A 14,386-nucleotide genomic window follows, 5' to 3' on the forward strand; every position below is an offset into this window, starting at 1 on the left:
AATATTTATGTCTTCGGAGTCTTTGAAGGAGAGGTGAAAAAGTGTAGCACAGAAAATATATTCAAAGGAATAATGACCAAAAACTCCCCAAATTTGGCAAAAGACATGAACTTACAGATTCAAGAGATTCAGTGAACCCCAAACAAGATAAACTCACCCAGACACATCATTGTCAAACTGCTGAAATAATAAAGGAAATTCAGGCTGGGAGCAGTGGCTCACACCTGTAATCCTAGCACTTTGGGAGGCCAAGGCAGGAAGATTACTTAAGGTCAAGAGTTCAAGACCAGCCTGAGCAACAGTGAGACCCCCATCTCTACAGAAAATAGAAAAATTAGCTGGGTGCAGCGGCATACGCCTGTAGTTTCAACTACTCAGGAGGCTGAGGCAGGAGGTTCACTTGAACCCAGGAGTTCAAGGCTGCAGTGAGCTGTGATTGTGGCACTGTACTCCAGCCTGGACAACAGAGCAAGACCCTGTCTCTTAAATACAAAATCCTATATAAAATAACATTTAACTGAATTTAATAGTGTATTAAAAACATGATTAAGAAATTTATTCCAGAAAGATGTAGATGATTCCACATCATAAAATCTATGGTAATTGACTATGTTAACAGATGAAAGGAGAAAAATCATATGATTTTCTCAATTGGTAAAGAAAAATCACCTAATGAAGTCCAATATCTATTCACAATAAAAAGTCAAAGCAAACTAGGAATGAAAAAGAAGTTACTTAATTTGGTAAAGTTTATATAACAAAACCTACAGCAAACATGATACTTATTAGAGAAAAATCTATATGTGTTCTCTTTAAGATTACTAGAGAAAAATCTATATGTGTTCTCTTTAAGATGGGGAATAAGACAAGGATGGCCACTCTCACTACTGCTATTTAGCATAAAACTGACAGTTCTGGACCATTCAATAAAGAAAGAAAAAGAAATATGTTGCATTTATATTTGAAGAAAAAAATATATAAATGTCATTATCTGCACACCATTATGATCATCTACTTAGAAAAGCCAACAGAATGAACAAACAAATTCTTCCATTCTTTATTAATTAAATCTCAATTTTGTTTGGGATGGCAATGTGCTCAGTTGAAAACATCTAGTATACCTTCCTAGATATTCTTGCAACTAGAGATGTCCATATGACAAGTTTTGTGCAATGAGCTATAAGCAGAAATCATGGTAAAATTCCAAGAATTATAAACAACTTGGGCAAGGGTGGGTATTTTTTTTCTTTCATGTATATCACATCTCCATAATATTGGGGCAGTCAGTGTGCTGTATACAAAAATTCAGAAAATGAGGAATAAGTAATCATTTAATGAAAGGACAAGGTTTTAGGTGGAATCTGGCCACCACATTCATGCCAAGTATTCTCCAAGGAGTTATTAATAGATGGTGTTTGCTTACTTGAGAGCGTGTTCTTAAACCCCACTTTGGAGCTCCACATCCTGGATACAGCATTGAGTATTTACAGTATTACCTAAGAGAAGGTGTTTTGTGACAACTTCATAACTGCCATATATATATTAAGTTAAAAATAGTTGCTTCCTGAATTTTAAAACAAGTAATATTCAATTCCAGCCAGATATTTTTGTTTTTTAATTAATCTATTAGTATTGCAGGTTTATTGAATTCACAAATAGGATTCACCTGGGCTTTCTTTAAATAGTAAACTTCTTTACATAATTTAAATGACTATCAAACATTCACATATATTTGGGGTAGAGGGTTGGAGTGTAACAGGAAAACTTTAAAAGTGTTAGGAACCATAGCCAAATTTAAATCAGAATCAATTAAACTTATTAGAAATAAAGCCAAAGCATCTCAAAATATCAATTACTGTTACTAAAAGTTCGGTACTTGTCCCTGAGGCCAAATCAGTGAGAACAAAGAACAAGGACAAGTGGTTTGAGGAAAGGGAAAAAGAAGTTTATTAATTTGCAGGCAAATGGGGAGGGTGGCAGACTAGCATCTCAAAAGACCACCATCCTGCCTTTAGGCAGAAAAACAGGGCTTTTTAAAGGGAGGGTTTCTGCAGTAGGGCTCAGGCCTACTTGACCAGTATCACATGTGGTGGCTTCAGGCTATTGCTGCTTAACTACAATGGGTGTTTTTGGTCTCCGGCCATCTGGATCCTATCTCTTGTGACTATGATCTTGTGACCCTTACCCAGATAATTCCAATAATAGAGAACAAACAGCAAAGAACATATTTCTGCCCCTTTGATCTCTGGCCACAGGTCAGTTTTTGTGAACTTTGAACTCTGAAACCATTGGTGGCAAGGTTCAGTCACTGACAGCACAAATTTCATTGAATCAATTGAAGAGCTGAATGATTTCAAAAGCCCTGGTCTCAGAAGAAGATTAAACTTTCATCCTGTCTCCTGAAATGTATAAAACCAAACTATAACCCAAGCATGGGGAGACCACTTGCTCGAAGCTTCTTGGGTGTGGCTCTCTGGGCCATCCATGGTCACACATATTCGGCTCAGAATAAAGCTCTTTACATTATTTTACAGAGTTTGGGTTCTTTTCTGTTGACAGTTGTTTCAAAGTTACTTTCCTTATAGGGTTAAAACAGTGTGGACTTACTCTTGACTGACTCAGGTTGACTGGAATCTCCTAGTTTTTCTGGAAAACTGGGTTTCAAAGTTCAGTTTGATTGCTGGCACTTAGCACAAGTGACTCCCTTCTGCTTTAGTCTGGTCTGCTGGGGCCTAGTCCCAAAACAGCAGCCTCCATGAACTTTAACAAAGGTCATATAACCACTAAGTGGCAGAGCTAGGGTTGGAATTCAGATCGTATCCTACTCTGCAACTTCTTAGATTCTCCAGCTTGCTTCTTTGTGCAGCAGAGTGGAGACAGGTTGTGGTGAGCTGGAGAGGACAGAGAAGGAAAAGAAACGGGACACAGCATTTTTTCTGAAAAAAATTTCTGATAAAATTGCTGATGCTATTGGGATAATATTTGGAAAATCAGAAGAGTAGTAGCAAGAGGTGAATTGAAAAACACTGAGATAGTATAGGAGGAGATGGACTTTGGCTACCTGCCTGAGCCTTGAGCCAAAGCTTAAGTCTGCTTACAACACTGAACAAAAGCTTTGAGAATGATTCACATCCAGCTCAACAGCAGGTAGTTCTGCTTTATTTAACAGGACATGGCCCAGCCTGAGCAAGAGTGAGACCCTGTCTCTACTAAAAATAGAAAGAAATTATCTGGACAACTAAAAATATATAGAGAAGAAATTAGCTGGGCATGGTGGCACATGCCTGTAGTCCCAGCTACTCGGGAGGCTGAGGCAGGAGCATCGCTTGAGACCAGGAGTTTGAGGTTGCTGTGAGCTAGGCTGGTACCACGGCACTCTAACTCGGGCAACAGAGCGAGATTCTGTCTCACAAAAAAAAAAAAAAAAACAGGACATGGCAACCTTTGGAGCAGGGGTCCATCAGCCCCAGTCAAAGCCAGCACAAACTGTTTACTGCCCAAAAGCCAAAGCTTACCACTCCTAGACCTTTTGCCTCATTTTAATGCTAAAAGTCATGGCTAAGGGTGGAGATTTAACATGCTAACAAGACATGCGATGTATGAAGAAGCATGATTGAAGGACAGGCAGCTGCCCATAAAACTCTGCCTCTACACTCTATGATTTTGATTTCAATGCTGGCATCAAACTTTCTCTCTCTACCCTTTAAAAGTTCCCCAGCCCTGTGTTCGGAGAGCCAGTCTGGTTGCTCCTTAACCAGCACTGTCTCTCTTTTGTTCAAGCAATCCCCACCCCAAAGCCCTGCCTATATAAATTCCTTTTTCCATCTCATGCCAGTTTCTATTTACTTGGGGACCAAGAACCCCTGGGTTGGTAACAACATTATTTTTAAAAATCTCTCCTTATATCTCCATTTGAATAAATTTTTTCTTTATAGGGCCCATTAGTAATGCACAATAAAAGGACAAACAGGTTTCAAAACTAGAATGAAAAAGTCCTTTTAGTGGAAATACTGGGGCTCTGGGAAAGGACAGGCACAATGCTTTCAATATAAAACGTGCTTCTTTATATGACATTGGGTAGTATGTTACTTCTGAAAGCAGAAAAGTATACTAAAGGATTGCTGTGTCATCTCTCCCTTAGTCAATGGGTAATAAACAGCAAGTGAGGTTAAATCACTCCCTTGTCTTAGCAAGCAGTCCTTTTGCTTGAAAACATTTGCTTTCAGAGTCTTAAACTGCTGCAACTGGGCCATCAGGTTCTCTTTGTTTCTTACTGTTAAATTCTGAATATCATGTTTAACACTAAATTCTACCTGACAGGTGCCACCATGAGAGCAGCACGCCATCCAAGGACTCTACTCTCTGTCCTTCAGACATCAAGAAGCTGTCCCTTCAAGGGCAAGGTGCCTTTCGACCCTTACCTTCCCCCTCCAGGAGGAGCTGTCATTCCGTACCAGCTACTGGCCAGGCTGTCAGCGAGCCATCTTGCACAACAAACACAAAAGAACCCCAGGGACTTCCAGATCACAAAGACTCTCTAAGAGAAATTCCTTTTAAGAGCAATGGGAACGGAAATGAGTCTGACTTAGGAAATTCCTTCCTAGTTTCCCCTTTACAGAGCAACTCAAACATAGAGAAAAAGGAGTTGGAACTTCATTTGTATGTTATTTCCACAACTTCGTCAATATTTCTGCACTTAAAAAGTTCATGGAAAAATTATATTATAGTAAGTGTCCTCATAAGTTAACCTTGACTTGAATATATATTTATTTTTAAGAGGAAACATGCTGTCCCTGCTCTACTTCCCATTTTGGAGATTTAGCCTTGGAATTTAATAATATTGTGAAAGACGAAATGCACTAGAGAGTTAAGGAGATGATTTTATTCAGGCTGTTGCAATAGGGAAAATGCTCATTGATGAAGAGTGTCTTACAGACGAGGAGAAGAAACTGGGATTTTGTGGAGGCAGGTTAACAAGGTGGTCATCAGTGGGTCTCCTGGGAGTCATGAGGAAGGAGGGACACAGTTCTTATCTTGGAATATTTGTGAGCACGTGGTCCTTTGCAGTTCTCTAGGGTGTCACAGACCTCAGATAAAGTTCAATTATGTCACTAATGTTTCTGTATTTCTTAGCTGCACCACTGAAAGTATAATAGGTTAAAGGGAGTCACTGTTGTAAGATCAGATAATTTTGTCTGGAGATTACTAAGTCCCTTATTTAATAAATGAGGATATTAAAGCAAGCACACAATATTTAAGTGACTTATTCAAGATTATGTAGAAACTTTAGGGGCAGATTCCAAACTCACAGTTAGAGATCTTTTTGTTATGCCAGGATTAGTTTAAAAATAATTTATTAAAAGAATAATGTAATCCTTTTCAGTTATCTTCAGTGATACGTAATTTTTGCTGTTGATCTTTTGTAAGGGTGGAAAGGAAGCTTTCCATAACTTGCTCCATTTTGCTTCTGACCCCCTGTGGTAATATTCTTTCAGCTAAAAGCTTCTGCTTAGCTCTGCACAGAGGTTAGAAAAAGGGTGACAACTGTCTCTTTTCCAAAACAACTCCCAAGGAGATAAGGACAACATATATATGAGTAACAATGGCATGTTAAAGATTTTTAAGAATATCCTCACCTTCCTCCCTCAAAGTTAACTGACCAAGAGCAAAGAAGTTTTACAACCTCCTCAGACCCTCACAGATGCCCAGATGTCTGGAGTCCTTGGTTACCTCTTACAACCGAACCCCCCTCCTTCTTCTTCCCCTAAGATAAAAAGGAGCCTAAAGTTCATACTAACTTATGATGGTTCTTTGGGACATTAGTCTGACATCTGAAGTGTGCAGGCTCTCCGAATAAAAGTCTCTTTCCTAACCCTAGCACCTTGCCTCTTGAGGTATTGGCTGTCCCACAGTGAATGGTACGAACATGAGCTTGATTACACTTTCAACATAACAGCATTAATGAATATGAAAGACTATTTAACTCAGAAGAAACTAAGAAACAGGGTTTTTATAAATGGCTAAAAATCGTAAAAGATTACAAGGTGACTCGCTTTTTTCTCATAGCACAGTTCAGAAGACTTCAAATATTTAAAAATCCTCTCTAAATTTTTAAACAACTTTCTTCAAATTAAAAATGTAAATAAATCACAAATAAAGGAAAACCCTAGCCTATTAAAAAAACATCTCAGCCTGGGCAACATAGCAAGACCCTGTCTCTACAAAAAATTAAAAAATTAGCCAGGCATGTTGATGCATGCTGGTAGTCCCAGCTACTTGAGAGGCTGAGGCAGGGAGATCGCTTAAGCCCAGGAGTTTGAAGTTGCAGTGAGCTACGACGGGGCTACCATACTCCATTCTGGGTGACAAAGCAAGACCCTGACTCTAAAAAATAAATTAAAAAAGACAACAAAAAAACCCCCAGATCTCATATATTCAAATAGAAAAGCCAAAACTTAATTGATTTTTTAAAAAATCTATGTATTTCATTCAAAATAACTGTTTATGCTTCCCTGAATTGACCAACTTCAAGTTTTAGTACTACTTTTTAATTCTGCAAGCAGAGGCATGGTTGGTGCAAGTCAGATTGGCCAACTCATGACCTTAAAGCTATATATAGTCCTTCCAATAATAAATACAATAGCAATAACTAACATGAGCTGGGTGTGGGGGCTCACACCTGTAATCCTAGCACTTACAGGTATGAGCACTCACACATATCTGTAAACGCTAGGCAGGAGGATTGCTTGAGGCCAGGAGTTTGAGACTGGCCTGGGCAATACCTCGAGACTGCCACCTCTGAAGATTAAAAAAAAAAACTTAAAAAATGTTCTATCCCTTGAAAGATGGAAAATGAATATACAGGTATTTCACATGTTAGATGTGAAATAGATCAAGTTAGCTTTCATTCCAGTAATAATATGATATTAATTCAAAATAAGCTCTTTTAATGTGACTTTTTTGTGACACTGTTGAATTCTTTTATCAGGTTGGTTCCCTTTGGTTAGTCTTGGTGATGTATTGACAAGTTTTAGGCAATTAAAAAAAAAATCATGTCCTAAGTCAATGAGACTTATCTTGGGTCAACTGATCTCTCATGACTTGAGATCCAGAGTGATCCTTCATGTTGAAGCAGAGAAACATTCCTGAGAAAAAGGACCTCTCTATTCTTCTATGAAAATTAATTTAAACCATCCAAATAGAAATTATCAGCACTCATCCTGAGTTTAAGGATTTCCAAAGAGTGGAGACACCTTCAGTAGCCCATTTTATCTGTAACTTTCACCAAAAATAATTATATCTGGGTGGTTTAGCATCTCAAATTCTATAAAAATGAAATGTGGTAATTCTTTGCCCTTTATATGTTGTGAAGATAGCTACTAAAACGCTAAATAATTAAGGGATACCCCAAATTAAAATTCTAGATTTAAAGAAAGCATAAACATTTGGAGAGGAAACAAAGGGCAGCTTTTTTTTTTTTAACATATAACAAATAACAACAACAAAAGTAGTAAGAAAAAGCACACATTTCCCCTTCCACCATCTGCCCACCACCCTGCTCTGATATTAAGAATAAGACGGGGTTAAGCTTGTTGGAAGTTGCCAGCAACATTTCAGAAATTCCTTCTGACCTGTATGTTAAGCCTCGACATAAATAAAAGATTAATTAGAGACGTTGCTGAACACTACATGTCTGTTTCAAGGACCCAGAATAAATGAGAAATGGCAACACTAAAGATTTAAGGAAAAAATAACTCCATTAATACGGGACTAGTTAACAAAAGTATTATATATCTATGCTACGGAATACTAGGTAATCGTTATAAAGATTGAAGTAAATCTATATATATATAGACAGGAAAACTTCCCACCATATATTAAGTGAAAAAAATCAAGTTCCAGATTTATATATGTGATATAATTTATCTAGGATTAAGTATATATATTATAAAATATATCATAAAATATATAAATACTATAAATGTATATGTTATAATTAATATGTCTTTATATGCCTGAAAGGACATAAACCAAACTGGTAATAGTCAGATACTTTGAACAGTGGGATGGAAGAGGTAGAGAAAAAGAGAGAACTTTCATCTTTTACTTCATGCATTTCTGTATTGTTTGATTTTGACAAATAATTTTATTTTATAATGAGCAAATGCTATGTTTAAAACTTTTAAAAAACTAGATAAGGAAAAAATTCCCTGTAGTGTTATGAAACACTGGAGTGAGTTATATAAACAAATCATGTACTATAGAAAGGATTAAACAATTGATACATGATATTGACTAAAGGTAGGGGGAATTGATTTTCCATAAACAAAAATTCTAACAATATCCACTTTTTTCCTCTTTCAGAAAGCTACTCTTTTACAAGATCCCCTATATGCCAGTGAGTTCAATCCTGCTACTGCAAGTCCAAAGCCATATAGGTAAGGAGTGATGAAACGAGAGTTGCATGGTGGATTTTTCTCTCCTCTGCCTCTCCTAACTCTGTGTTGTGTGTGTGGCTGACTGTCACATGTATGCCTTTGCCTCAGCTGTCCGTCCTGAGTTTGAGGTCTGCAAACACACATGACATCTTATACATGTCTCACAGGAACTTTAAGTCAGCATATTCAAAAGAGAACTCAGCAGCTTCCTTCTGGAATCTGACCTTCCTTGTGTTTCTAACACAGGGAGTGATGTCCTTATATCCCCAGATCACTAGGCTGGAGTTCTGGATGTCACACTTACCTCTTCTCTCCCCTTCACTAGCCAATCATCATGTGATTTATGATACCTCTAGCATATCTGCATAACATCCACTTCTTTCCACTGCCCCTCACTTAGGCCCAATCATCTCTGTTCTGGGCTCCCACAGTATTTTCCTAGCGGGCCTCTCTGACTTCACTCTTGCCTCTCTCCAACCCATTCTCCATTACAACAGAGGAATCTTTCCGAAGCACAAATCTGATCTGTAACTCCTCCCCGAAAGCCTTTGAATGGCTTCCCATTACCCTTAAGTGAAAGTCTAAACTGTAACAGCTTATGAAGATGTTCATGATGTCTCGTTTTATTTTTTTATCCTCAACGATTGTGTCCCTCCTCACTCCTGCCCTAAGCCACTGCTCCAAATGAACTCCAAGTTCTCACAGAGCTCCCTGTTCTCTTCTCTCTGGGCCCTAACATGATGGCTCCTCTTTTGGAACCCTACTCTCTACTCTTCTTCTCCTTCCTGAATCACTTCAACTCATCAAGTCTTCTTAGCTTATCTATCCTTTTCTCTAAAGATCTTGGCTGGGCGCGGTGGCTCACGCCTGTAATCCTAGCACTCTGGGAGGCCGAGGCGGGTGGATCGCTCGAAGTCAGGAGTTTGAGAACAGCCTGAGCAAGAGCGAGACCCCCGTCTCTACTAAAAATAGAAAGAAATTAGCTGGCCCAAGTAAAATATATATATAGAAAAAATTAGCCGGGCATGGTGGCGCATACCTGTAGTCCCAGCTACTCGGGAGGCTGAGGCAGTAGGATCGCTTAAGCCCAGGAGTTTGAGGTTGCTGTGAGCTAGGCTGATGCCACGGCACTCACTCTAGCCCCGGCAACAAAGCGAGACTCTGTCTCAAAAAAAAAAAAAAAAAGATCTTTCTCAGGCTGGGTGCCATGGCTCATGCCTGTAATCCGAGCACTCTGGGAGGCTGAGGTGGGAGGATTGCTTGAGCTCAGGAGTTCGAGACCAGACTGGGCAAGAGCGAGACTCCCGTCTCTACTAAAAATAGAAAAAATTAGCTGGGTGTGGTAGCACCCACCTGTAGTCCCAGCTACTTGGGAGGCTGAGGCTGAGGCAGGAGGATCACTTGATCCCTGGAGTTTGAGGTTGCTATGAGCTAGGCTGACACCACAGCACTCTAGCCCAGGTGACAGAGTAAGACTCTGTGTCTCAAAAAAAAAAAAAAAGAAGAAAAAAAAAAAAGATCTTTCTCAACTCCTCAAAACTAAGATAGGAGGGAACCCCCCCATAACATCCTATGCTTACACATCTTGTAGCACTTACCAGTCTATATTATGATTGCTTGTTTGATTATTTGCTGCCCTATTATGTAGTATGTTCCTTAAGGGCAGGAACCTTAGAATGAATGAATAAATAAGATAGAGGCTGCAACCAGATCATAAAAGACCCTATATTCCAGGCTAGGGAGTTTGGATTTTATCCAGACTTCAGAGTTCTATTATGTTCTTAGGACAGGTTGGCCTTATATTGTAGTTCCTTGTGATGTGACTATCTCTTCCATTAGATAGTAAGCTCTTGGAAGGCAAGGAATATGTCTTTTTAATCTTGGTATTTTTCTTACTTAAAGCAGTGCTTCACACATAGTAAGCACCCAGTGAATTCACAATGTCAGCAATTTTGATGTCAAGTAAGTCATGGGCAAGTTTTGAGAGGTTTGCAGTAGTGAGATATATTGGGGAGTCATGCAAATAAGCTAAGAGTAAATTAATTTTAAAAGATGCATATTCATCCCCCACTAAAAGGAACCAAAGTTCCTGAGAAGAATGAATGATTCTACCTCTGGGGCAGTAAATATACAAAATTAATCTGAAACAGCTTATACCAGAAATCAAAGACAACGGGCCCTGACTGAAGGACACAGAAACACTCATGAAGAGGCTCCCAGTAGCCAAAGATGGGACAGCCTAGCACCAGAAAGAAATAAGGAACGGGGTGATTGAAACAGAATCCCAACTAATGAATGTGGAAGGTTTAAAAGAATCAGAAAATTGCTATTTTTGCAACCTCTAATGAAATAATAGATAGATTCATCGGGCTATCCTCAGTGGATGAAACCATTAGATAGAAAGATGAAGTGGAACTTAAAAATGGAAGGATCATGTTGTAAATAACTAAACCCATTGATTATTCTTAGCATCACTTAAGGAGGACAACTTCACGTGCCTCATTATTTGATGTGATCTGAGACACACAGCACCAACACCTATGAAGTATTTCTGCTAAAACAGTTAAACCTGAATCTGACTAAAAATGTGGGTGTGCCAGCCTTAAAATTCCGACACATGGATGATCTTTAAAGACATGTGCTAAAGTGAAATACGCCAGACACAATAGGACATGTACTGTATGATTCCACTTATGTAAGGTGCCTGGGATAGGCAGCTTCGTAGGGACAGAAAGTAGAATAGAGGTTCCAACGGGCTGCGGCGAGTGGGGAATGGAGAGTTAGTGTTTGATGGGTACAGAGTTTCTGTTTGGGAAGATGAAAAAGTTCTGGAAATGGATAGTGGTGATGGTTGCACAACATTGTGAATGCACTTAATGTCACTGAAAAATGCTCACAAAAGTAAATGTATGTTATGCATATTTTACCTCAATTTTTTAAAATGTGTGTGTGGCTGGTCCAAGTACAGTTGTGTTTACAACTAATTGATCACAACAGTTACATATTCCTTCATTTCTTTTCCCCTCCCACTGCTTCACTACACTAGCCTTTAAAAAAAATTTTTTTAAATGTGTGTGTGTATGTGTGAGGGAATAGACAAAATAAGATTGGTAAAACATTGAAAATTATTGAAGCTAGGTGATAGGTACAGAGGTTTCTTATACAGTTTTCCCCAGTTTTGTTTATGCTTGAAAATTTCCATAATAAAAAATTTTTAAAAACTTAAGAAACATAACAAGCAAATATGAGAAGTATCTTATTTAGATCTTGATTTCAACAAACCAAACATAAAAAGACATATTTAAGATTAGAGAGGAATTTGAAAATGAACTGGGTATTAGGCAATACCGAAGAATTTTTGCTAATTTTCTTGGGAGTGATAATCATAATTTTATAAGAAAATGTTCATTTTGTTTAGAGATCCATTCTGAGGTACGTAGGGGTTAAATGACATAATGCTTGGGATTTCTTTTAAAAAAAAGATTATACTGATACCTTAGAATATTAAAAAAATCAGTTTTCATTTTGGTGCTTTATTTAAAGTAGTTTTAAAGCTCACTGTCTAGTAAAACAGACTCAAACTTTTTATGTGTGGCTTGAAATTTATTTCTGAAGGCAAAAAGAACAGTTCTGCCATTATCGTGACTCAGGAAAAGCATACTTCTTATAAAATTAATTCCTGAAGGCAACTTATTTATTTATTTGTTTAGAGACAGTCTCACACTGTTACCTGGGCTGGAGTGCCATGGCCTCAGCCTAGCTCACAGCAACCTCAAACTCCTCAAGCGATCCTCCTGCCTCAGCCTTCCGAGTAGCTGGGACTATAGGTGTGCGCCACCATGACCAGCTAATTTTCAGTAGAGACGGGGTCTCACTTTTGCTCAGGCTGGTCTTGAACTCCTGAGCTCAAGCTATGCTCCCATCTTGGCCTCCCAGAGTGCTAGGATTACAGGCGTGAGCCACTGCACCCAGCCTCTGAAGGCAACATATTTAAAATGCAGGGATTTCAAATGCACTGTGAGGGATGTGAAGATACACAACAATAGTCTTTACCACCTTCAGTTTAAAATCCTTTGGGTTTTCAAATTATAATTCTATCACAGATGTGACAGTTCTGTAGCCTGACCATTGTGGACATAATACACAACACTGCTGAGCTAATATATGAAAAGCCTTTTCCAGCTGTAAGGCATTATGCAAATGTGAAGTGTTACTACACAGAATGTCTAGAAAAATGAAAATATATAGGAAAAATAGAGCTTATCATTAGATCAAGAATCTTTCTTGCAACATTATTTTGGTGTATTTATGTTTTCTAGCTGATGAATATATACAGTATCTGTTAACATTAATATAGATTTCCCCCCTTATTCCTAAGTTAATGGAGTCTTCTGGCACTAGACATTTTCTTATTTAAGTTAGTCAAATGAAGTTTGTCATCTATGTAAAAGTAAATATTCTCTAAATGTCCAAAGACATTATAATTATTGATAACTTATCTGTGGTAATATAGAATACCTAACTTGAATTTATGATGTACAGGAAGCCTCAATTTCTAAATGAATTGATTGTATGAAGAGACTGAAGAGATTAGTATGCCTTTTCCTATGAAAAATTTTCTTGCTTTAAAAAAAATGAGTTTGGCATTGCAATCTATTATCATAGGTGGCAAAAGATGAAAAACTGTTTCTATTGTTGATCATAGCAAATTGTTGACTCCAAATGGGGAAAACAGGAAAATCAGTTTCAAAACAATTCTGCTGATATTGTATTTTATCTGAGCTTTTGCTTTCCTAAGCTTATTTGTTCGTGAAAACTACATTTCTATTGTTTTTGGAGCTCTCAGAGTGTAGAGGAATTTTATAGTTATTTTTTAAATGAAATATGATGGTAATTAGAGGTGTATATATAGGGAAGCAGGCTCTCAAACTTATTCCTGTTTTATTTAGAGACCATTTATTAAACACTTACTGTGTGCTAAGGACATGCATTAACTAAAATATCAAAACAGCATAATTGGATAGGTACTATCAGCATCCCCATTTTATAGAGAAGGAAACTGAGGCACAGAAGCTATGTAACTCGCCTACAGTAATTACCTAACCCAGTAGAGGCAACCTGGGGTTCTGACCTCAGCTCTCATGCTCATAATCATTATGTTCTACTGCCTCTCTGATTGCTGTTGCTGAATTGGAAATTATCATTTTCCCTCTAGCATCTCCACTACAAAAGAGACCGTTTTTTAAGAGGTATTAATTTTGGGATTAAGAAGAGAGTCTCACTGATTGCATAAAGAAGAATATCTTAGATGTTTTTTAGATAAAGGAGAAAGCAGTGGGGAAGAGCCAACATTCCATTATTGGGATAAATGGCTGGTATCACAGATTTCTGGAGTAGGTGGTAAAAAACGTTTTTACTTAAAGTCAGAAATTCTAAGATTCCATCAACCTACACAGAACATGAAATATCTTTCCTACTTTTACTTTGTACCCTGGCTTTCTGAATCATTAGTTGTGTGAACTTGGACAGGCCTCTTAACCCCTCCAACTTCCTATAAAATGCCATAATAATTCCTAGGTCAGACCCTGTAGTGGGGCCAGCTCGGTAAGTGAGCTGGTCTATGGAAGGGACCCAGGCTAGTGCCTGCCAGGGCGCCAGTGCCCGGTTAAGTGTAAGATGTTATTACCGAGCACAGTGGGAGATGGAAACAATACTTAACCTGATGATATTTTTTTTTCAAGTTGCTAAAAGTCAGCTGAGGAGCCAGGATGCATACACAGATAACTACAATGGAATGAAATAGGATTACTGTGATACTAGGAGTGTGAAAAAAACTGCGATGGGAGAGGGGCTGCAGGGAAAGATCTAAGGAGATCTTTTCAGCTAAGCCAGCTGTTCATGAAGTGGTTCAGTGATGGGAGGTGATTTCAGGTGCTCAGACACAGCAT

General features: G+C 38.2%; 1 protein-coding gene and 1 long non-coding RNA gene across 3 annotated transcripts in view; one reads left to right on the plus strand and one right to left on the minus strand.

The window, feature by feature from the left end:
• C6H12orf56 (chromosome 6 C12orf56 homolog) overlaps positions 1-14,386 on the plus strand; it is a 67,106-nt gene that overhangs the window by 32,661 nt on the left and 20,059 nt on the right. The window contains exons 4-5 of the mRNA XM_045553444.1: positions 4,321-4,726; positions 8,365-8,438. Of these exons, the coding sequence (XP_045409400.1) occupies positions 4,321-4,726; positions 8,365-8,438 (480 nt within the window). The remainder of the gene's footprint in view (positions 1-4,320; positions 4,727-8,364; positions 8,439-14,386) is intronic.
• Positions 1-14,386, minus strand: part of LOC123639562 — a 96,061-nt gene that overhangs the window by 32,064 nt on the left and 49,611 nt on the right. The window lies entirely within an intron of this gene.

Source organism: Lemur catta, chromosome 6 (genome assembly GCF_020740605.2).
Source record: "Lemur catta isolate mLemCat1 chromosome 6, mLemCat1.pri, whole genome shotgun sequence".
In the NCBI taxonomy this organism is placed as follows: domain Eukaryota; kingdom Metazoa; phylum Chordata; class Mammalia; order Primates; family Lemuridae; genus Lemur; species Lemur catta.